This window comes from Mus musculus, chromosome 11, assembly GCF_000001635.26.
Source record: "Mus musculus strain C57BL/6J chromosome 11, GRCm38.p6 C57BL/6J".
Classification (NCBI taxonomy): Eukaryota; Metazoa; Chordata; class Mammalia; order Rodentia; family Muridae; genus Mus; species Mus musculus.
The window spans coordinates 48,941,901-48,964,817 of record NC_000077.6 but is presented as its reverse complement, the minus strand read 5'-3'; the positions used below and the strand labels follow the sequence as shown (position 1 = coordinate 48,964,817).

General features: G+C 41.6%; 2 protein-coding genes across 2 annotated transcripts in view; both read left to right on the top strand.

The window, feature by feature from the left end:
* Positions 1-18,668, top strand: part of 9930111J21Rik1 (RIKEN cDNA 9930111J21 gene 1) — a 33,232-nt gene extending 14,564 nt beyond the window's left edge. Inside the window, exon 4 of the mRNA NM_001114679.1 lies at positions 16,272-18,668. Within this exon, the coding sequence (NP_001108151.1) occupies positions 16,272-17,594 (1,323 nt within the window). The 3' untranslated portion in view covers positions 17,595-18,668. The remainder of the gene's footprint in view (positions 1-16,271) is intronic.
* Psme2b (protease (prosome, macropain) activator subunit 2B) lies at positions 18,408-19,473 on the top strand. Its single transcript, NM_001281472.1, has one exon. It carries the CDS (start codon positions 18,700-18,702, stop codon positions 19,417-19,419), a length of 720 nt encoding a protein of 239 aa, NP_001268401.1. The 5' UTR covers positions 18,408-18,699; the 3' UTR covers positions 19,420-19,473.
* The last annotated feature ends 3,444 nt before the right edge of the window (positions 19,474-22,917 follow it).

The following is a 22,917-nucleotide window of genomic DNA, read 5'->3' as shown; positions in this document are numbered from 1 at the left end:
TCACAGTGTAGATGCCATATCACTAATCTGGGGGGCATCTAGTGAGTTTTGACTCTGTCTATTCCATCTCAGAGTTGTTGAGAACCATTGTTTCAGATGGTCACACAAGACTGGAACTCTCATACACTGTAAGCAAATGTGACATAAATAGTAGGGTGTAAACAATGCATTTACAAGAATTTGAATTCATTTCTGTAGCCACAATCACCAGGTGTTCCTAAATATTGCTTCTACTTGTAAATCAATGTGGATTGATGTCTATATGCAGGTGAGGGCAGGCACCAGAAGAAGTGAAAGCCAGTGATTTGGCAGTGGAAAAAGAAGGCAGACGGAGGATGTTAGAAATGGGATAGAGAGGACAGAGAGGAGAAGAAAGGAAGATGGAGGAAGAGAAAGACGATCCAGATTCCACGTGGCTTTAAATAGCCACAGGTAGTTATGATTATCTTATAAGGGATGGACAATTACGGACAATTGTCTTATCTGGGTGGGGAATTTATATCACTATCAATTGGCTCTGAATTAATTCTGTGGGCCTTTTGTGGGGTGAGAATTTACCGATAGAAATCTGACTTATAAATTACAAGCCTCTCCCCTTGGTTGAGCAAACTTTATATGCCCCAGTACAGGGGAACACCAGGGCCAAGAAGTGAGAGTGAGTGGGTAGGGGAGCAGGGAAGGGGGAGGGTATAGGGGACTTTTGGGTTTGCATTTGAAACGTAAATGAAGAAAATATCTAATAAAAAATTAAAAATAAATTGCAAGTCTCTAGAGTTTTGACCTTACTGGGTTACTAGGATTTAGAACCACTGACCACAGCAGGCTGATAGCTAGGAATGTGAGCAGAATCAGCAACAAGAGAGCCACGAGATGGGTGGTCACTATATGGGGCTAGCCATGGAAGCAGCAGGGTTGGGAGTGCCCAAGTATGCAGTGAGAGTGTGGGATGGTGCATATATATATCTGGCAACAAGTGGCATCAATTGTGGCATCCCAGCATCAGAGAGGCAGAGATGTGTAGACCTCTGGAACACATACTATATACATGTGTGCCTGCACACGTGTATGCAGCTTCACATACAAATTGTCAAATAACTACCCTTGCAGTTTTGCTATTTTACTATATTGTTCCTAGTGACAGTGGCTCTACTGATGCCCTCCTTTCCCTAAGTCTGATTGGTGACATGGCTTCCAACACGATGATTGGCTGACTCAAGAATAGAAGTCTGTGTACCTGAAGGTTCTGTGTTAAAATCTGCATACCACATTATTAACACCAGAGTATCAGAGCTAAGTGAAGCCAGTCTCTCCCGACTTCCTGCATTTACATGTGTTCCAACTCTAATTCCAAAGTCTGGTGAGTGTCTGCAACAGTAAAAGAAAAGGATATGGCTGTGATTCATACCCTTCATCCCAAAGTTCTGGTATTTTTAGTAACAGTATTGGTAAGCTTTGATCTACACTCATAGCTGTAATGAAGGATAGTTTTCCACAATTCATGAAATATACATAGTTTCAATGTCCTGCAAAGATTATAATAAACTAGTAGGAGTATCAGACAAAAAAAATCGATGTGATGTAAAAGACCAAAATATTTAATATAGCAACATTTATGTAATATGTGACTTCCTGAAGGAAACACATCTGACATTTATCTTGTTTCTTCCGACTTAAGAATTGATGCTTCCCTGGAGTAGAGCTTTGATGGAAATACTTTTATTCAGATTTCTTAACTTTCAAAATAGTCATTTTCTCTTTTTAGTGGCTTCTTTAACATCTCTTCCTTTATTACTTTCTTCCTTCCTGGCTTTCCTCTGTATCCATTTGGGATTTTCATTTTCAAGGTTGTTTCCTTGAGGTTTGTAGAATGAACACTAGAAAACAGGGACACTGGTTACTTCATGTTGTTGTTACACCTATAGCGCTCGTGTCTCTAGCTGCATATGTAGCAGGAGATGGCCTACTTGGCCATCATTGGGAACAGAGACCCCTTGGTCTTGCAAACTTTATATGCCCCAGTAAAGGGGAACGCCAGGGCCAAGAAGTGCGAGTGAGTGGGTAGGAGAGCAGGGCAGGGGGAGGGTGTAAAGAATTTTCCGGATAGCTTTGGAAATGTAAATAAAGAAAATATCTGGGGGCTGGTGAGATGGCTCAGCGGGTAAGAGCACCCGACTGCCCTTCCGAAGGTCCGGAGTTCAAATCCCAGCAACCACATGGTGGCTCACAACCACCCGTAATGAGATCTGGCTCCCTCTTCTGGACTGTCGGAAGACAGCTACAGTGTACTTACATATAATAAATAAATAAATCTTTTTTTAAAAAATGAAGAACAAGAAAATATCTAATTAAAAAATATTTTTAAAAAAATCCCCCCCCCAAAAAAAGGTAAGCAGGGACACACAGAGAATGTCTTAGGAAACTGCTTACAGTATTTCTCAACCTCCCCTGTTGAGAAATAAAAAAATAACATGGATACATATCTCCTTTCAAATACATCTGTTTTGTATGTATTTTTATAAGATTTTTAAATTTACATTTCAATTGTTTTCCTCTTTACAGGAGTCCCCTTGAGAAACCCCCTATACTATCTGCGCCCCCTCTCCGCACTCCCCACCGCCTCTATGAGGGTGCTCCCCCACCCACCCACCCACTTCCGTCTTCCCAACCTGGCATTCACCTACACTGAGGCATCGAACAACCTCAGAGCCAAGGGCAGCTCCTCCCATTGACGTCCAAGAAAACCATCTTCTGCCATGTATACGGCTGGAGCCATGGGTCCCTAATGTTTACTCTTTAGTTGAATGTCCAGTTCCCAGGAATTCTGGGGGATCTGTCTGGTTGACACTATTGCTCCCCTCATGAGGATGCATACACCCTCAGCTCCTTCAGTCCCTTCTCCAACACCCCCATTGGAGAACCCATGCTCAGTTCAATGGTTGGCTGCAAGCATCCGCCTATGGTATTTGTCAGGCTCTGGCAGAGCCTCTCAGGAGGCACCTATATCAGGCTCTGATCAGCAAGCACTTCCTGGCATCCACAATAGTGTCCAGGTTTGATGACTGTATATGGGATGGGTCCCCAGGTGGGGCAGTCTCTGGATGGCCTTTCCTTCAGCCTCTGATCCACACTTTATCCATATTTCCTCTAGAGAGATACTTTGTTCACCCTTCTAAGAAGCACTGAAGCATCCACACTTTGGTCTTCCTTCTTCTTGAGTTTCATATGGTCTGTGATTGAGTCTTGGGTATTCCAAACTTTTGTGCTAATATCTACTTATCAGTGAGTACATACCATGTGCCTTCTTTTGTGACTGGTTTACATCACTCAGGAGGACATTTTCACGTTCCATCAATCTACCTGGGAATTTCATGGAGTCATTATGATACCTGAGCAGTATTCCATTGTGTAAATGTACCACATTTTCTGAATCCATTCCTCTGTTGAGGGACATCTGGGTTCTTTCCAGCTTCTGGATATTATAAATATGGCTGCTATGAACATAGTGGAGCATGTGTCTTTATTACATGTTGGAGCATCTTCTGGGTATATGCCCAGGAGTGGTGGTATAGCTGGGTCCTCAGGTAGTACTATATCCAGTTTTCTGAGGAACTGCCAGACTGATATCCAGAGTGGTTGTACCAGCTTGCAATCCCACTAGCAATGGAGGAGTGTTCCTCTCTCTCCACTTCCCAGCCAGCATCTATTGTCACATGAGTTTTTTATCTTAGCCATTCTGACTGATGTGAGGTGGAATCTCAGGGTTGTTTTGATTTGCTTTTCCTTCATGCAGGAAGATAAGAATGGAACCATTTGCATTCTTCCACATGCAGATTGCCAGTTGAACCAGCATCATTTGTTGAAAATGCTGCCTTCTTTTTACTGGATGGGTTTAGCTCCTTTGTCTTTAACATATATATGTTTTGTTTTGTTTTTAAGAAAAAAAAATGGGTTTGAATGAAGTACCATGCAGAGGTGAACACTGCTTCCTCCAGAAGACATAAAATATTATATGATATTCTGTGTCAGGTGTGGACTATTTCCCTAGAGGTCCCTCCACCAATACAGACTACAACCACTGCTCATTCACCACAGCTAGAAGACTCAACTGCTGAAGATACAACACTTCAATTATAACACAAAGAAATCAAACTGAAACTGATCTGAAAATTCAGCAGTGGACCTGGAATGCAAAGGTTTATGTACTAGTTAGCACACAAAGGTTTTGGGGTAACCAACTACTCTGAGTAGATTTCAGGCTTACTCTATAGAGCAGATCTCACTGCAAACTTGATGGCTGTAAACCTGGTCCATGGCTTGGCCAGGTCACGATCCCCTCCTTTGTCAAAGACCAAGTGACCATAGGTGTGTGGGTTCATTTCTGGGTCTTCAATTCTATTCCATTGACCTACATGCCTGTCACTGTACAAATACCAGTTATGGTATGCAGTTATTATCACAGTTGCTCTGTAGTACAGCTTGAGGTCAGGGATGGTAATTCCCACAGAAGTTCTTTTATTGTTGAGAATAGTTTTCACTATCTTGAGTTTTTTGTTATTCCAAATGAATTTGAGAATTGTTCTTTCTAACTCTATGAAGAATTGAGTTTGAATTTTGATGGGGATTGCATTGAATCTGTATATTGCTTTAGCGAGATGGCCATTTGACTTTATTAATCCTGCTAATCCACAAGCACGGGAGATCTTTCCATCTTCTGAGGTCTTCTTTGATTTCTTTCTTCAGAGACTTGCAGTTCTTGTCAAACAGATCTTCTACTTGCTTAGTAAGACTCACACCAAGATACTTGATATTGTTTGTGACTATTGTGAAGAGTTTTTCCCTATTTTCCTTCTCAGCATGTTTATCCTTTGAGTAGAGGAAGGCTACTGATTTGTTTGAGTTAATTTTCTATCCAGCCAATTTGGTGAAATTGTTTATCAGCTGTAGGAGTTGTCTCATGAAATTTGGGGGGTCACTTAAGTATGCTATCATGTCATCTGCAAAGAGTGATATTTTGAGTTCTTCCTTTCCAATTTGTATCCTTTGACCTCCTCTTGTTCTCTAATTGATCTAGCTAAAACTTCAAGTACTATACTGAATGGATAGGGAAAGAGAAGGCAGCTTTGGCTAGTCCCTGATTTTAGTGGACTACTTCAAATTTCTCTCCATTTAATATGATGTCACCTACTGGTCTGCTGCATATTGCATTTGCTATGTTTAGGCTTGGGCCTTGAATTACTTATCTTTCCAAGGCTTTTAACATGAGGGGATGTTGGATTTTGTCAAATGCGTTTTCAGCATCTAATGAAATAATCATGTGGGTTTTTTTCCCTTTGAGTTTGTTTATGTAATGGTTTACAGTGATGGATTTCCATATATTGAACCATCCCTGAATCCCTGGGATGAAGCTTACTCGATAGTGGTGAATGATCATTTTGATGTGTTCCTGGATTCAGTTTGTAAGAATTTTCTAGAGTATTTTTGCATTGATATTCATAAGGGAAACTGGTCGAAAGTTCTCTTTCTTTGTTGGGTCTTTGTGTGGTTTTGGTATCAGTATAACCATGTCTTCATAGAAGGTATTGGATAGTGTTCCTTCTGTTTCTATTATATGGGATAGTTTAAAGAATACTGATAATAGCTCGTTTGAAGGTCTGATAGAATTCTGCAATAAACCCATATGATCCTGGCCTTTTTATGGTTGGGAGATTTTAAGTGACTGCTTCTATTTCATTGGGGTTTATGGGACTGTTTAGATGATTTATCTGATCTGGATTTAACTTTGGTATCTGGTATCTGTCTAAAAAAAATTGTCCATTTCCTCCAGAATTTTCAGTTTTGTTGAATACAGGCTTTTCTAGTAGGATCTGATGTTTTTGAATTTCCTTGGTTTCTGTTGTTATGTCTCCCTTTTCACTTCTGATTTTGTTAATTTGGATACTGTCTCTGTTGCCCTGTGGTTAGTCTGGCTAAGGGTTTATCTATCTTGTTGTTTTTCTAAGAGACCCAGCTCCTGGTTTGGTTGAGTCTTTGTATAGTTCTTTCTGTTTCTACTTGGTTGAGTTCAGCCCTGAGTTTGATTATTTCCTGCTTCTTTTTGTTCCAGAGCTTTCAGATGTGCTATCAAGCTGATAATAGTGTATGCTCTCTCCAGTTTCTTTTTGGAGGCACTCAGAGCTATGAGTGTTCCTCTTAGGACTGCTTTCATTGTATCCCATAAATTTGTGTATGTTGTGGTTTCATTTTCATTGAATTCTAAAAAGTCTATAATTTCTTTCTTTATTTCTTCCTTGACCAAGTTGTCATTGAGTAGAGTGTTGTTCAGCTTCCACGTGTTTGTGGGCTTTCTATTGTTAATGTTGCTATTGAAGACAAGTCTTAGTCCGTGGTGATCTGATAGGATGCATGGGATGGTTTCAATCTTCTTGTATCTGTTGAGGCCTGTTTTCTGACCAATTATATGATCAGTTTTGGAGAAGGTACCATGAGGTGCTGAGAAGGGAGTATATTATTTTGTTTTAGGATAAAGTGTTCTATATATATCTGTTAAATCTATTTGGTCCATAACTTCTGTTACTTTCACTGTGTCTCTTTTTAGTTTGTATTTGATGAGATTGGGATGTTGAAGTCTCCCACTATTATTGTGTGAGGTGCAATGGTGTTTGGAGCTTTATTATTTTCTTTTATGAATGTGGGTGCCCTTGCATTTGCAGCATAGATGTTCACAATTGAGAGTTCTTCTTTGTAGATTTTTCCTTTGATGAGTATGAAGTGTCCTTCCTCATCCTTTTTGATAATTTTTGGTTGAAAGTCGATATTATTAAATATTAAAATGTCTACTCCAGCTTGTTTCCTGAAACTCTTTGCTTGGAAAATATTTTCAGCCTTTACTCTGAGGTGGTGTCTATCTTTCACTCTGAGGTTTGTTTCCTGTATGCAGCAAATGTTGGATCCTGTTTATGTATCTGTTAGTCTATGTTTTTAATTGGGTCCATTGATTTTTTTTTTCTCTGATCAAGGCCCATGAGTTTACTAAGAGACTCTCCTTATAAGGGAGAAGGCCCATTCATAGCCCCCCCCCCCCCCGCCTCACCACCAGTCCATTCTTGGTGTCTGGAGCCAACCTGTAAGCAATGTGCAGGATAGGGTGTGTCTCCAGAATGTCTTTTTTTTTTTATTATTACGTATTTTCTTATTACATTTCCAATGCTATCCCAAAAGTCCCGCACCCCCTCCCCCCACTCCCCTACCCACCCATTCCCATTTTTTGGCCCTGGTGTTCCCCTGTACTGGGGCATATGAAGTTTACCTGATCAATGGGCCTCTCTTTCCAGTGATGGCCGACTAGGTCATCTTTTGATACATATGCAGCTAGAGTCAAGAGCTCTGGGGTACTGGTTAGTTCATAATGTTGTTCCACCGATAGGGTTGCAGATCTCTTTAGCTCCTTGGATACTTTCTCTAGCTCCTCAATTGGGGGCCCTGTGATCCATCCAATAGTTGACTGTGAGCATCCACTTCTGTGTTTGCTAGGCCCCGGCCTAGTCTCACAAAGGACAGCTATATCACCATCCTTGCACCAAAGGCTCGCTAGTGTATGCAATGGTGTCATCATTTGGAGGCTAATTATGGGATGGATCCCTGGATATGGCAGTCTCTAGATGGACGATCCTTTTGTCTCAGCTCCAAAATGTGTCTCTGTAACTCCTTCCATGGGTGATTGTTTCCAATTCTAAGAATGACCAAAGTGTCCACACTTTGGTCTTCATTCTTCTTCAGTTTCATATGTTTTGCATATTGTACCTTATATCTCGCTATACTAAATTTCTGGGTTAATATTCACTTATCAGTGAGTACATTTCATTTGAGTTCTTTTGTGATTGGGTTACCTCACTCAGGATGATGCCCTCCAGGTCCAACCATTGCCTAGGAATTTCATAAATTCGTTCTTTTTAATAGCTGATTAGTACTCCATTGTGTAAATGTACCACATTTTTTGTATCCATTCCTCTGTTGAGGGACATCTGGGCTCTTTCCAGCTTCTGGCTATTATAAATAAGGCTGCTATGAACATAGTGGAGCATGTGTCCTTCTTACCGGTTGGAATATCTTCTGGATATATGCCCAGGAGAGGTATTGCGGGATCCTCCGGTAGTACTATGTCCAATTTTCTGAGGAACCGCCAGACTGATTTCCAGAGTGGTTGTACAAGCGTGCAATCCCACCAACAATGGAGGAGTGTTCCTCTTTCTCCACATCCTCGCAAGCATCTGCTGTCACCTGAATTTTTGATCTTAGCCATTCTGACTGGTGTGAGATGGAATCTCAGGGTTGTTTTGATTTGCATTTCCCTGATGATTAAGGATGTTGAACATTTTTTCAGGTGTTTCTCAGCCTTTCGGTATTCCTCCGGTGAGAATTCTTTGTTCAGCTCTGAGCCCCATTTTTTAAGGGGGTTATTTGATTTTCTGGAGTCCACCCTCTTGAGTTCTTTATATATATTGGATATTAGTCCCCTATCTGATTTAAGATAGGTAAAGATCCCTTCCCAATCTGTTGGTGGTCTTTTTGTCTTATTAACGGTGTCTTTTGTCTTGCAGAAGCTTTGCAGTTTCATGAGGTCCCATTTGTCAATTCTCGATCTTACAGCACAAGCCATTGCTGTTCTATTCAGGAATTTTTTCCCTGTGCCCATATCCTCGAGACTTTTCCCCACTTTCTCCTATATAAGTTTCAGTGTCTCTGGTTTTATGTGAAGTTCCTTGATCCACTTAGATTTGACCTTAGTACAAGGAGAGAGGAATGGGTCGATTCACATTCTTCTACATGATAACAACCAGTTGTGCCAGCACCATTTGTTGAAAATGCTGTCTTTCTTCCACTGGATGGTTTTAGCTCCCTTGTCGAAGATCAAGTGACCATAGGTGTGTGGGTTCATTTCTGGGTCTTTAATCCTATTCCATTGGTCTACTTGTCTGTCACTATACCAGTACCATGCAGTTTTTATAACAATTGCTCTGTAGTAAAGCTTTAGGTCAGGCATGGTGATTCCACCAGAGGTACTTTTATCCTTAAGAAGAGCTTTTGCTATCCTAGGTTTTTTGTTATTCCAGATGAATTTGCAGATTGCTCTTTCTAATTCATTGAAGAATTGAGTTGGAATTTTGATGGGGATAGCATTGAATCTGTAGATTGCTTTTGGCAAGATAGCCATTTTTACAATGTTGATCCTGCCAATCCATGAGCATGGGAGGTCTTTCCATCTTCTGAGATCTTCTTTAATTTCTTTCTTCAGGGACCTGAAGTGTTTATCATACAGATCTTTCACTTCCTTAGTTAGAGTCATGCCAAGATATTTTATATTATTTGTGACTATTGAGAAGGGTGTTGTTTCCCTAATTTCTTTCTCAGCCTGTTTATTCTTTGTGTAGAGAAAGGCCATTGACTTGTTTGAGTTAATTTTATATCCAGCTACTTCACCGAAGCTGTTTATCAGGTTTAGGAGTTCTCTGATTGAATTTTTAGGGTCACTTATATATACTATCATATCATCTGCAAAAAGTGATATCTTGACTTCATCTTTTCCAATTTGTATCCCCTTGATCTCCTTTTGTTGTCGAATTGCTCTGGCTAGGTCTTCAAGTACAATGTTGAAGAGGTAGGGAGAAAGTGGGAAGCCTTGTCTAGTCCCTGATTTTAGTGTGATTGCTTCAAGTTTCTCACCATTTACTTTGATGTTGGCTACTGGTTTGCTGTAGATTGCTTTTATCATGTTTAGGTATGGGCCTTGAATTCTTGATCTTTCCAAGACTTTTATCATGAATGGGTGTTGGATCTTGTCAAATGCTTTTTCCGCATCTAACAAGATGATCATGTGGTTTTGTCTTTGAGTTTGTTTATATAATGAATTACATTGATGGATTTCCATGTATTGAATCATCCCTGCATCCCTGGGATGAAACCTACTTGGTCGGGATGGATGACTGCTTTGATGTGTTCTTGGATTCGGGTAGCAAGAACTTTATTGAGGATTTTTGCATCCATATTCATAAGGGAAATTGGTCTGAATTTCTCTATCTTTGTTGGATCTTTCTGTGGTTTAGGTATCAGAGTAATTGTGGCTTCATAGAATGAGTTGGGTAGAGTTCCCTCTACTTCTATTTTGTGGAATAGTTTGTGCAGAACTGGGATTAGATCTTCTTTGAAGGTCTGGTAGAACTCTGCACTAAACCCATCTGGTCCTGGGCTTTTTTTGGCTGGGAGACTATTAATGACTGCTTCTATTTCCTTAGGGGATATGGGACTGTTTAGATGGTTAACTTGATCCTGATTTAACTTTGGTACCTGGTATCTGTCTAGAAATTTGTCCATTTTGTCCAGGTTTTCCAGTTTTGTTGAGTATAGCCTTTTGTAGAAGGATCTGATGGTGTTTTGGATTTCTTCAGGATCTGTTGTTATGTCTCCCTTTTCATTTCTGATTTTGTTAATTAGGATGTTGTCCCTGTGCCCTCTAGTGAGTCTAGCTAAGGGTTTATCTATCTTGCTGATTTTCTCAAAGAACCAACTCCTCGTTTGGTTAATTCTTTGAATAGTTCTTCTTGTTTCCACTTGGTTGATTTCACCCCTGAGTTTGATTATTTCCTGCCGTCTACTCCTCTTGGGTGAATTTGCTTCCTTTTTTTCTAGAGCTTTTAGCTGTGTTGTCAAGCTGCTAGTATGTGCTCTCTCCCCTTTCTTTTTGGAGGCACTCAGAGCTATGAGTTTCCCTCTTAGAAATGCTTTCATTGTGTCCCATTGGTTTGGGTATGTTGTGGCTTCATTTTCATTAAACTCTAAAAAGTCTTATTTCTTTCTTTATTCCTTCCTTGACCAGGTATCATTGAGAAGAGTGTTGTTCATTTTCCACGTGAATGTTGGCTTTCCATTATTTATGTTGTTATTGAAGATCAGCCTTAGGCCATGATAGGATACATGGGACAATTTCAATATTTTTCTATCTGTTAAGGCCTGTTTTGTGACCAATTATATGGTCAGTTTTGGAGAAGGTCCCGTGAGGTTCTGAGAAGAAGGTATATCCTTTTGTTTTAGGATAAAATGTTCTGTCGATATCTGTCAGATCCATTTGTTTCATAACTTCTGTTAGTTTCACTGTGTCCCTGTTTAGTTTCTGTTTCCACGATCTGTCCATTGATGAAAGTGGTGTGTTGAAGTCTCCCACTATTATTGTGTGAGGTGCAATGTGTGCTTTGAGCTTTACTAAAGTGTCTTTAATGAATGTGGCTGCCCTTGCATTTGAAGTGTAGATATTCAGAATTGAGGGTTCCTCTTGGAGGATTTTATCTTTGATGAGTATGAAGTGTCCCTCCTTGTCTTTTTTGATAACTTTGGGTTGGAAGTCGATTTTATCCGATATTAGAATGGCTACTCCAGCTTGTTTCTTCAGTCCATTTGCTTGGAAAATTGTTTTCCAGCCTTTCACTCTGAGGTAGTGTCTGTCTTTTTCCCTGAGATGGGTTTCCTGTAAGCAGCAGAATTTCGGGTCCTGTTTGTGTAGCCAGTCTGTTAGTCTATGTCTTTTTATTGGGGAATTGAGTCCATTGATATTAAGAGATATTAAGGAAAAGTAATTGTTGCTTGCTTTTATTTTTGTTGTTACAGTTGGCATTCTGTTCTTGTGGCTGTCTTCTTTTTGGTTTGTTGAGGGATTACTTTCTTGCTTGTTCTAGGGCATGATTTCCGTCCTTATATTGCTTCTTTTCTGTTATTATCCTTGGAAGGGCTGGATTCGTGGAAAGATAATGTGTGAATTTTGTTTTGTCATAGAATACTTTGTTTTCTCCATCTATGGTAATTGAGAGTTTGGCCGGGTATAGTAGCCTGGGCTGGCATTTGTGTTCTCATAGTGTCTGTATAACATCTGTCCAGGCTCTTCTGGCTTTCATAGTCTCTGGTGAAAAGTCTGGTGTAATTCTGATAGGCTTGCCTTTATATGTTACTTGACCTTTCTCCCTTACTGCTTTTAATATTCTCTCTTTATTTAGTGCATTTGTTGTTCTGATTATTATGTGTCGGGAGGAATTTCTTTTCTGGTCCAATCTATTTGGAGTTTTGTAGGCTTCTTGTATGTTCATGGGCATGTCATTCTTTAGGTTTGGGAAATTTTCTTCTATAATTTTGTTGAATATATTTGCTTGCCCTTTAAGTTGAAAATCTTCATTCTCATCCACTCCTATTATCCGTAGGTTTGGTCTTCTCATTGTGTCCTGGATTTCCTGGATGTTTTGAGTTAGGATCTTTTTGCATTTTGTATTATCTTTGATTGTTGTGCCGGTGTTCTCTATGGAATCTTCTGCACCTGAGATTCTCTCTTCCATCTCTTGTATTCTGTTGTTGATGCTCGCCTCTATGGTTCCAGATTTCTTTCCTAGGGTTTCTATCTCAAGTGTTGCCTCGCTTTGGGTTTTCTTTATTGTGTCTACTTCCCTTTTTAGGTCTAGTATGGTTTTGTTCATTTCCATCACCTGTTTGGATGTGTTTTCCTGTTTTTCTATAAGGACTTCTACCTGTTTGGTTGTGTTTTCCTGTTTTTCTTTAAGGACTTGTAACTCTTTAGCAGTGTTCTCCTGTATTTCTTTAAGTGAGTTATTAAAGTTCTTCTTAATGTCCTCTACCATCATCATGAGATATGCTTTTAAATCCGGGTCTAGCTTTTCGGTTGTGTTGGGGTGCCCAGGACTAGGTGGCGTGGGAGTGCTGCGTTCTGATGATGGTGAGTGGTCTTGATTTCTGTTAGTAGGATTCTTATGTTTGCCTTTTGCCATCTGGTATTCTCTGGAGCTGTGCAGGATACACTCGGCGGAGTCCTGGAACCAAGATGTCTGTGCAGGGTACACTCGGCAGGGTCCCGGAACTAAGATGTCTGCTGCCAATGCTCAGGCAAAGCGCTCCCTCGCCGGGCAGGTCCCTATCCTCTGGCCGGGAAAATGGTCACCTGCCTGTGCAGAATACACTCTGCGGGATCCCGGAACCAAGATGTCTGCTGCTGATGCTCAGGCAAAATGCTCCTGCGCCGGGCAGGTCCCAATCCTCAGAATTCTTAAGATCGCGTGGCTGGTGTTGTGGGTATCTGGCGGTAGTCAGCCGACTGTGCACCCTAGCTACCCCGGTGCTGCTCCGACCGGAAGGGGCTTGTGCCCCTACTCAGACCGGGTTTTCTGCTTTCCTAGCTAATGCAGTTTTAGGTCCCGCGAGATTGGATTGGAGCAGATGCTGTGTTCCACTCACCAGAAGTCTTAAGATCGCTTGGCGGATGTTGTGGGTAGCTGGCGGTAGTCAGCCGACTGTGCACCCTAGCTACCCCGGTGCTGCTCCGACCGGAAGGGGCTTGTGCCCCTACTCAGACCGGGTTTTCTGCTTTCCTAGCTAATGCAGTCTTAGGTCCCGCGAGATTGGATTGGAGCAGATGCTGTGTGCCACTCACCAGAAGTCCTAAGATCGCCTGGCGGGTGTTGTGGGTAGCTGGCAGTAGTCAGACGACTGTGCGCCCTAGCTACCCCGGTGCTGCTCGGACCGGAAGGGAGGGTCCATTGATGTTAAGAGAGATTAAGGAGTATTGATTTTTGCTCCCTGTTATTGTTGCTGTTATTTTTATGTTTGAGTGGCTATCTTCTTTTGAGTTTGTTGAAAGAAGATTACTTTTTTTTCCCTAGGGTGTAGTTTTGCTCATTGTGTTGGTGTTTTCTATCTATTATTCTTTGTAGGGTTGGATTTGTGGAAAGATATTGTGTAAATTTGGTTTTTTCGTGGAATAACCTGGTTTCTTCATTTATGATAATTGAATTTTGCTGGGTATAGTAAACTGGGCTGGCATTTGTGCTCTCATAGGGTCTGTATGAAATCTTCTAGCTTTGAGCTTTGCTAAATTTTGTTTTAGGACAAAATGTTCTATAAAACACCTTCTAGCTTTCATAGTCTCTGTTGAGAAGTCTGGTGTAATTATGATAGGTCTGCATTCATATGTTACTTGACCTTCCTCACCTACTGCTTTTAATATTCTTTCTTTGTTTTGTGCATATTGTGTTTTGACTATTATGTGATGGGAAAAATTTTTTTCCGGTCCAATAGTTGGAGTTCTGCAGGCTTCTTGTATGTTCGTGGGCATCTCTTTCTTTAGGTTAGGGAAATTTCCTATAATTTTGTTGGAGATATTTACTGTCCCTTTAAGTTGGGAATCTCTACTCACATCTCTACCCATTATCCTTATGTTTGATCTTCTCATTGTATCCAGGATTTCCTGGATATTTTGAGTTAGGAGCTTTTTGCATTTTGCATTTTCTTTGACAATTGTTGTGTCAATGTGTTCTATGTTATCTACTGCACCTGAGATTCTCTCTTCTGTCTCTTGTATACTGTTGCTAATGCTTGCATCTACGACTCCTGAACTATTTCCTAGGTTTTCTAAGTCCAGGATTGTCTCCCTTTCTGAGTCATTTATTGTTTCTATTCCATTTTTAGACCCTAGATGGTTTTGTTCAATTCTTGCACCTATTGGTTATGTTTTCCTGTAATTCTTTAAGGGATTTTTGTGTCTCCTCTTTGAGGTCTTCTACCTGTTTGCCTGTGTTCTCCTGTATTTCTTTAAGGGAGTTATATATGTCCTTCTTAAAGTCTTCTATCATCATCATGAATTCTGATTTTAAATCAGAGTCTTACTTCTCTGGTTTGTTGGAATATACAAGGCTTGCTGTGATGAGAGAACTGAGTTCTGATGATGCCAAGTAGACTTGGTTTCTGTAGCTTATGTTCTTGCCATTGCCTTTCACCATCTGGTTTTCTCAGGTTTTGACTGGTCTTGCTGGCTCTGTACCTCCTGTAAGCATATGTGTCAGAACTCCTGGGAGACAAACTCTCTCCAAGCAGGAATTGGGTATGGAGATCTGTGGCACAGGATCAGCTCCAGGCACAGATGGAAACCAGAAGAATTCTGTCCCCACCTGTTCCTTGGTTCCTGTGCCCTGATATCTCTGATCAGGTCCCTCTTGGACCAGGAATTTGAACAAATGTGATAGTCTTACCTTTGCTCACAGGTTTGCCAGCACTCCTGGGAGACCAGCTCTATCCCAAGGATATTTGGGTATAGAGCACTGTGGCACAGGTCCAGCTCCAGGTGCTGTAACCCAGTATCAGATCCAGGCACAGACAGGAACCAGAAGGATCTTGTCCCAGGCTGCTCCTCATTTCCTGGGTTCTGACAGTTTCAGGAGGGTCCTTCTGAGAAGAAGTGGTGGTCTTACCTGTGCTCACAGGCATATCAGCACCCCTGGGAGACCGGCTCTCTCCTGGCAGTATTTGGGTATAGACAGCTGTGCCACAAGATCAACTATAGGCACAGAAACATAGAAAATCCTGTCGAAGAAATCTTTTTAACATCTAGTTTTGGAGTTTCAACAAGCACACCTTGCATGTTATGAATGTGCCCCTTAGTTCCTTTGGCCCCCAGACAGGTTCACTTCCAATTTCATGTTATATCTACAATATATCTTATGAATCTATACAAAATCTTAGCTCTGTGAATGAGAAAATGCATTTGTCTTTTTTGAGAATGGCTTATTGTCTTCATATAACTACCTACAGTTACATCCAATGCCCTACAAAGGACATAATTTCAATGTACTTTATGGCTAAAAAGAAGTCGATTACACACATATAGTAATATATCCAACCCTCTGGTGGAAATGTCAAAAATCTTTTCTGCTCCATACCTCAAGCCCCTTCTCCCTTTATTCACAGACTAAACAAGAGAAACTAGAATGGCTGTGCTAAGGGACCAGAGGTCATGATTCCTAAGAAACAATTCCCTATGCACTCAAAAGAGGAAGGTAGCCTTTCTATGGGATATGTTGCTTGAGGTTTTTGATATGCTGATCTATGACTTTAAGGATTTTACAATCAAAGAGTACTAATTGTAATAGGAGAGAACAGAATGCAAAGATAACTGAAAATATCAAGAAAACACTGGTGTAGGAAACCACATGGGATAAGTTGATCTTGAATGGGACAACGAAGGAGAAAGGAGAACACAGAAGAAGGTAGGGGCTGAATGAGGGCATGCGGCATGCAGAGCAGAGATGGAGCTAAGAGGCAGGAGCAGAAAGGAAGGTGTTCTGCTAGTAATGGTGTCAGCAGCTGAGCTCCCATTTTATCATAAGAACAAATTCCTAGGCCTTGCCCTGTGCACGAATAATTACAGTGTCTCTCTTTTCTTCTCTATTCAGCATCCTCCACTGCACACAGCTACATGCCAGCCTTCCTCTAGCAGACCCTCTCCTTTAATGGCTCAACTTTTGGTGTTCAGCTTTGAAAATTTTTTTAAGAATTTCAAGAAGGAAAGCAAAATCCTCTCTGAGGAAACCATCACCTTGATTGAATCCCATCTGGAGGATAAGAACCTTCAGGGGGCATTGTCTGAAATTAGTCATGCTCTGAGCAACATTGACAAAGCCCCACTGAACATTGCTGTGACTGGAGAAACAGGGACAGGAAAATCCAGCTTTATCAATGCCTTGAGGGGAGTGAGGGATGAAGAAGAAGGTGCAGCACCCACTGGGGTGGTAGAGACAACCATGAAGAGAACTCCATACCCACACCCAAAGCTTCCCAATGTGACAATATGGGATTTGCCTGGCATTGGGTCTACTACCTTCCCACCACAAAACTATCTGACAGAAATGAAGTTTGGTGAGTATGACTTCTTCATTATCATCTCGGCTACACGCTTCAAAGAAATTGATGCACATCTGGCCAAAACTATTGAAAAGATGAACACAAAGTTCTACTTTGTCCGAACCAAGATAGATCAAGATGTCAGTAATGAACAGAGGAGTAAACCTAGGTCTTTCAATAGAGACAGTGTGCTAAAGAAAATAAGAGATGACTGCTCAGGTCATCTCCAGAAGGCTCTCTCCAGTCAGCCTCCAGTCTTCCTAGTCTCTAACTTTGATGTGTCTGACTTTGACTTCCCAAAGCTGGAGACCACCCTACTGAGGGAACTCCCATCCCACAAGCGCCACCTCTTCATGATGTCCTTGCACAGTGTTACTGAGACTGCCATTGCCCGGAAGAGGGATTTCCTCAGACAGAAGATCTGGCTGGAGGCCCTGAAGGCTGGACTATGGGCCACCATTCCACTTGGGGGCTTAGTCAGAAATAAAATGCAGAAGTTGGAAGAGACCTTGACTCTCTACAGGTCTTACTTTGGGCTGGATGAAGCCTCACTGGAAAACATTGCCAAGGATTTCAATGTGTCTGTGAATGAAATTAAGGCACACCTTAGGTCTCTCCAGTTGTTCACAAAGAACAATGACATGTCCTTCAAAGAAAAACTGTTGAAATATATTGAATATATTTCCTGTGTTACTGGGGGACCACTTGCCTCAGGCCTTTACTTTAGAAAGACTTACTACTGGCAAAGTCTCTTCATTGATACTGTGGCAAGTGATGCCAAGTCTCTCCTTAATAAGGAAGAGTTTTTGTCAGAGAAGCCAGGATCATGCCTCTCTGACCTCCCTGAATACTGGGAAACAGGAATGGAGCTGTGAGGTACTAACCTTAGGGCTGGCTTCAGGCACGAACTTAAATCCTACTTTTAAGCAGCAAACATTTTCTGGGAGAGGATTCATTTCTTTCAAAGACAGAATATCACTGTGGCAAGTGGAAAGAGAGTTATGCACAGTATAAGCACTGTCTTCCATTAAAGTACCATTATGGCCATCTTGTGTCCCTGGTCCCTATGAGACCATTCTGCACAGAGCAGCTCACAGACTGCAGAGGGTGAGCGAGCAGACTGCAGAAGCAACACAGATGCTGGGACAGACCCCAGTTTCTGGCTCCAGACATCTGGACACCTTCCCTGCCAGAGGAGAGGTGACCATCTGGAAGGGCTCTGACTGCCAGAGCTGGTGGGGGAGCCATCTTTTGTCCTGGGTCCCTCTGAGACCAGTCTGCCCAGGTCAGCTCACAGACTGCAGAGGGTGAGCGAGCAGACTGTAGAAGCAACACAGATGCTGGGACAGACCCCAGTTTCAGGCTCCAGACATCTGGGCACCTTCCCTGCCAGAGGAGAAGTGACCACCTGGGAGGGCTCTGACTGCCAGAGCAGGTGAGGGAACCATCTTGTGTCCTGGGTCCCTCAGAGAACAGTCTGTGCAGGTGAGCGCAAAGACTGCAGAGGCAACACATCTTCTGGGACAGGCCCTGCTTTGGGCCTTCATCTTCAGCCAGTTGGCAGGTCTGAACGCCAGACCTCTGTGCACCTTCCCTGCAAGAGGAGAGCTTGCCTGCAGAGAGTACTCTGACCACTGAGACTCAGGAGCAAGCTGGACTCCCAGGACTTCTGACAGATGCTAACAAATCACAGGAGGAACAGGCTCCAGACAGAGACAGCTATAACAACTAACACCAGAGATTACCAGATGGTGAAAGGCAAATGTAAGAATCTTGCCAACAGAAACCAAGACCGCTCACCATCATCAGAACCCAGCACTCCCATCTCAGCCAGTCCTGGATACCGCAACACACCGGAAGAGCAAGATTCAGATTCAAAATCATATCTCATGATGCTGGTAGAGGACCTTAAGAAGGGCATTAATAACTCACTTAAAGAAATACAGGACGAGGCTCGAGAGCTGCCAAGTGGGGGGAAGCATGGCCAAGCCTTGTGGGGTCCGCTTGAGTGGAGAAGCCCGAAAACAGGTGGATGTCTTCAGACAAAATCTTTTCCAGGAGGCTGATGACTTCCTCTGCACTTTCTTGCCACGGAAAATCATATCCCTGAGTCAGCTCTTGCAGGAGGATTCCCTCAATGTGGCCGACCTCTCCTCCCTCCGGGCTCCTCTGGACATCCCTATCCCAGATCCTCCACCCAAGGATGACGAGATGGAAACAGACAAGCAGGAGAAGAAGGAAGTCCCTAAGTGTGGCTACCTCCCGGGGAACGAGAAGCTTCTGGCCTTGCTTGCTTTGGTTAAGCCAGAAGTCTGGACTCTCAAAGAGAAGTGCATTCTGGTAATCACGTGGATCCAGCACCTGATCCCCAAGATTGAGGATGGAAATGATTTTGGGGTGGCAATTCAGGAGAAGGTGCTGGAGAGAGTGAATGCTGTCAAGACCAAAGTAGAAGCTTTCCAGACAACTATTTCCAAGTACTTCTCAGAACGAGGGGATGCTGTAGCCAAGGCTTCCAAGGATACCCATGTAATGGATTACCGGGCCTTGGTGCATGAGCGAGATGAAGCAGCCTATGGGGCGCTTAGGGCCATGGTGCTGGACCTGAGGGCCTTCTATGCTGAGCTTTATCATATCATCAGCAGCAACCTAGAGAAAATCGTCAACCCGAAGGGTGAAGAAAAGCCATCGATGTACTGAGCTAAGGATTAGAAGGAAAATAAATGATTTATACTTTATGTATATAAAAAAAAAGAAAGAAATACAGGACAACACTGCTAAACAGGTAGAAATCCTTAAAGAGGAAACAGAAAATTCCCTTAAAATATTAAAGGAAAACACAACCAAACAGGTGATAGAATTAACAAAACGAATCAAGATATGAAAAGGGAAGTAGAAACAATAAAGAAAACCCAAAGTGAGACAAGTCTGGAGATAGAAACCCTAGGAAAGAAATCAGGAACCATAGATTCGAGCATCAGCAACAGAATACAAAAGATGGAAGAGAGAATCTCAGGTGCAGAAGACTCCATAGAGAACATGGGCACAAGAATCAAAGAAAATGCAAAATGCAAAAAGATCCTAATTCAAAACATCCAGGAAATACAGAACACAATGAGAAGACCAAACCTAGGGATAATAGGAGTAGATGAGAATGAAAAATTTTCAACTTAAAGGGCCAGCAAATATCTTCAACAAAATTATAAAAGAAAACTTCCCAAACCTAAAGAAAAAGATGCCCATGAACAAACAAGAAGCCTACAGAACTCCAAATAGACTGCACCAGAAAAGAAATTCCTCCAGACACATAATCAGAATAACAAATGCACTAAATAAAGATAGAATATTAAAAGCAGTAATGGAAAAAGGTCAAGAAACATATAAAGGCAGGCCTATTGGAATTACACCAGACTTCTCACCAGAGAATATGAAAGCCAGAAGATCCTAGACAGATGTTATACAGACCCTAAGAGAACACAAATGTCAGCCCAGGCTACTATACCCAGCAAAACTCTCAATTACCGTAGATGTAGAAACCAAAGTATTCTATAACAAAACCAAATTCACACAATATCTTTCCACGAATCCAGCCCTTCAAAGGATATTAACGGGAAAACGCCAACGCAAGGACAGAAACTATACCCTAGAAAAAGCAAGAAAGTAATCCTTCAACAAACCTGAAAGAAGACAGCCCCAAGAACAGAATCTCAACTTTAACAACAAAAATAACAGGAAGCAACAATTACTTTTCTTTAATTTCTCTTAACATCAATGGACTCAATCCCCCAGTAAAAAGACATAGACTAACGGACTGGCTACACAAACAGGACTCAACACTTTGCTGCTTACAGGAAACCCACCTCAGGGAAAAAGACAGACACGACCTCAGAGTGAAAGGCTGGAAAACAATTTTCCAAGCAAATGGTCCAAAGAAACAAGCTGGAGTAGCCATGCTAATACTGAATTAAATTAACTTCCAAAACAAAGTTATCAAAAAAGACAAGGAGGGGCACTTCATACTCACAAAAGGTAAAATCTACCAAGATGAACTCTCAATTCTGAATATCTATGCTCCAAATGCAAGGGCAGCCACATTCATTAAAGAAACTTTAGTAAAGCTCAAAGCACACATTGCACCTCACACAATAATAGTGGGAGACTTCAACACCCCACTCTCACCAATGGACAGATCCTGGAAACAGAAACTAAATAGAGACACATGGACACTAGCCAAAGTTATGAAACAAATGGATTTAATAGACATCTACAGAACATTTTATCCTAAAACAAAAGGATATACCGTCTTCTCAGCACCACAATTTGAGGTACATCCTCAAAAATTGACCATATAATCAGTCACAAAACAGGCCTTAACAGATACAAAAAAAAGATTGAAATTATCCATGCATCCTATCAGATCACCACAGAACAAGACTGATCTTCAATAACGGCATACATAATAGAAAGGCAACATTCACCTGGAAACTGAACAACAGTCTATTCAATGATACCTTGGTCAAGGAAGAAATAAAGAAAGAAATTAAAGACTTTTTAGAGTTTAATGAAAATGAAGCCACAACATACCCAAACTTATGGACACAATGAAGGCAGTCCTAAAAGGAAAACTTATAGAACTGAATGCCTACAAAAAGAAACTAGAGAGAGCATACAATAGCAGCCTGACAGCACACCTAGAAGCTCTAGAACTAAAGGAAACAAATTTACCCTAGCAAACACAGAAGTGGATGCTCACAGTCAGCTATTGTTTGGATGACAGGGCCCACAGTGGAGGCGCTAGAGAAAGTACCCAAGGAGCTAAAGGGATCTGCAACCCTGTAGGTGGAACAACAATATGAACTAACCAGTACCCCCTGGAGCTCGTGTCTCTAGCTGCATATGTATCAGAAGATGACCTAGTCAGCCATCAGTGGAAAGAGAGGCCCATTGGTCGTGCAAACTTTATATGTCTCAGTACAGGGGTACACCAGGGCCAAGAAGTGGGAGTGGGTAGGTAGGAGAGTGGGGGCGAGGGTACGGGGGACTTTTGGGATAGCATTGGAAATGTAAATGAGGAAAATACCTAATAAAAAATTTAAAAAACTAAAAAGAAAGAAAGAAAGAAAGAAAACTAATCACATATGGAAAAATAAAGACAGCACTTTCAGCAAATGGTGCTGGCACATCTGGCAGTTACCATGTAGAAGAATGCAAATTGATCCATTCTTATCTCCTTGTACAGAGCTCAAGTCTAAGTGGATCAAAGAATTCCACATAAAACCAGAGACACTTAAATTTCTAGAGGAGAAAGAGGCGAAAAGCCTCAAAGATATGGGCACTGGAGAAAAATTCCTAAACAGAACAGCAATGGTTTGTGCTGTAAGATCAAGAATCTACAAATGGGACCTCATGAAATTGCAAAGCTTCTGTAAGGCAAAAGACATTATCAATAAGACAAAAAGGCCACCAACACATTGGGAAAGGATTTTTACCAAGCCTAAATCTGATAGGGGACTAATATCCAATATATGCAAAGAGCTCAAGAAGCTGGACTCTAGAAATTCAAATAACCCCATTTAAAAATGGGGTACAGAGCTAAACAAATAATTCTCAAGTGAGGAATACCAAATGGCTGAGAAGCACCTGAAAAAATGCTCAGCATCCTTAATCATCAGGAAAATACAAATCAAACCACCTTGAGATTCCACCTCACTCCAGTCAGAATGGCTAAGATCAAAAGTTCAGGTGACAGCAGATGCTGGTGAGGATGTGGTGAAAAAGGAGCACTCCTCCATTGCTGGTGGAATGCAAGCCTGCATAAACACTCTGGAAATCAGTAAGGTGGTTCCTCAGAAAACTGGATATAATACTACCGGAAGAAGGAGCAATCCCTCTCCTGATCATATATCCAGAAGATATTCCAATTGGTAATAAGGACACATGCTCCAATACGTTCATAGTAGCATTATTTATAATAGCCAGAAGCTGGAAAGAACCCAGATGTCCCTCATTAGAGGAATGGATGCAGAAAATGTTGTACATTATGGAGTACTACTCAGCTATTAGAAACAATGAATTTAGGAAATTCTTGGGCAAATGGATTTATCTGTAGGATATCGTCCTGAGTGAGGTAACCCAATAACAAAAGAAGTCACTTGATATGCACTCACTGATAAGTGGATATTAGCCCAGAAACATAGA

What these genes read in the sequence shown, in the direction of transcription:
- Psme2b (NM_001281472.1), top strand. Translation starts at nt 18,700, where the DNA reads ATGGCCAAGCCTTGTGGGGTCCGCTTGAGTGGAGAAGCCCGAAAACAG.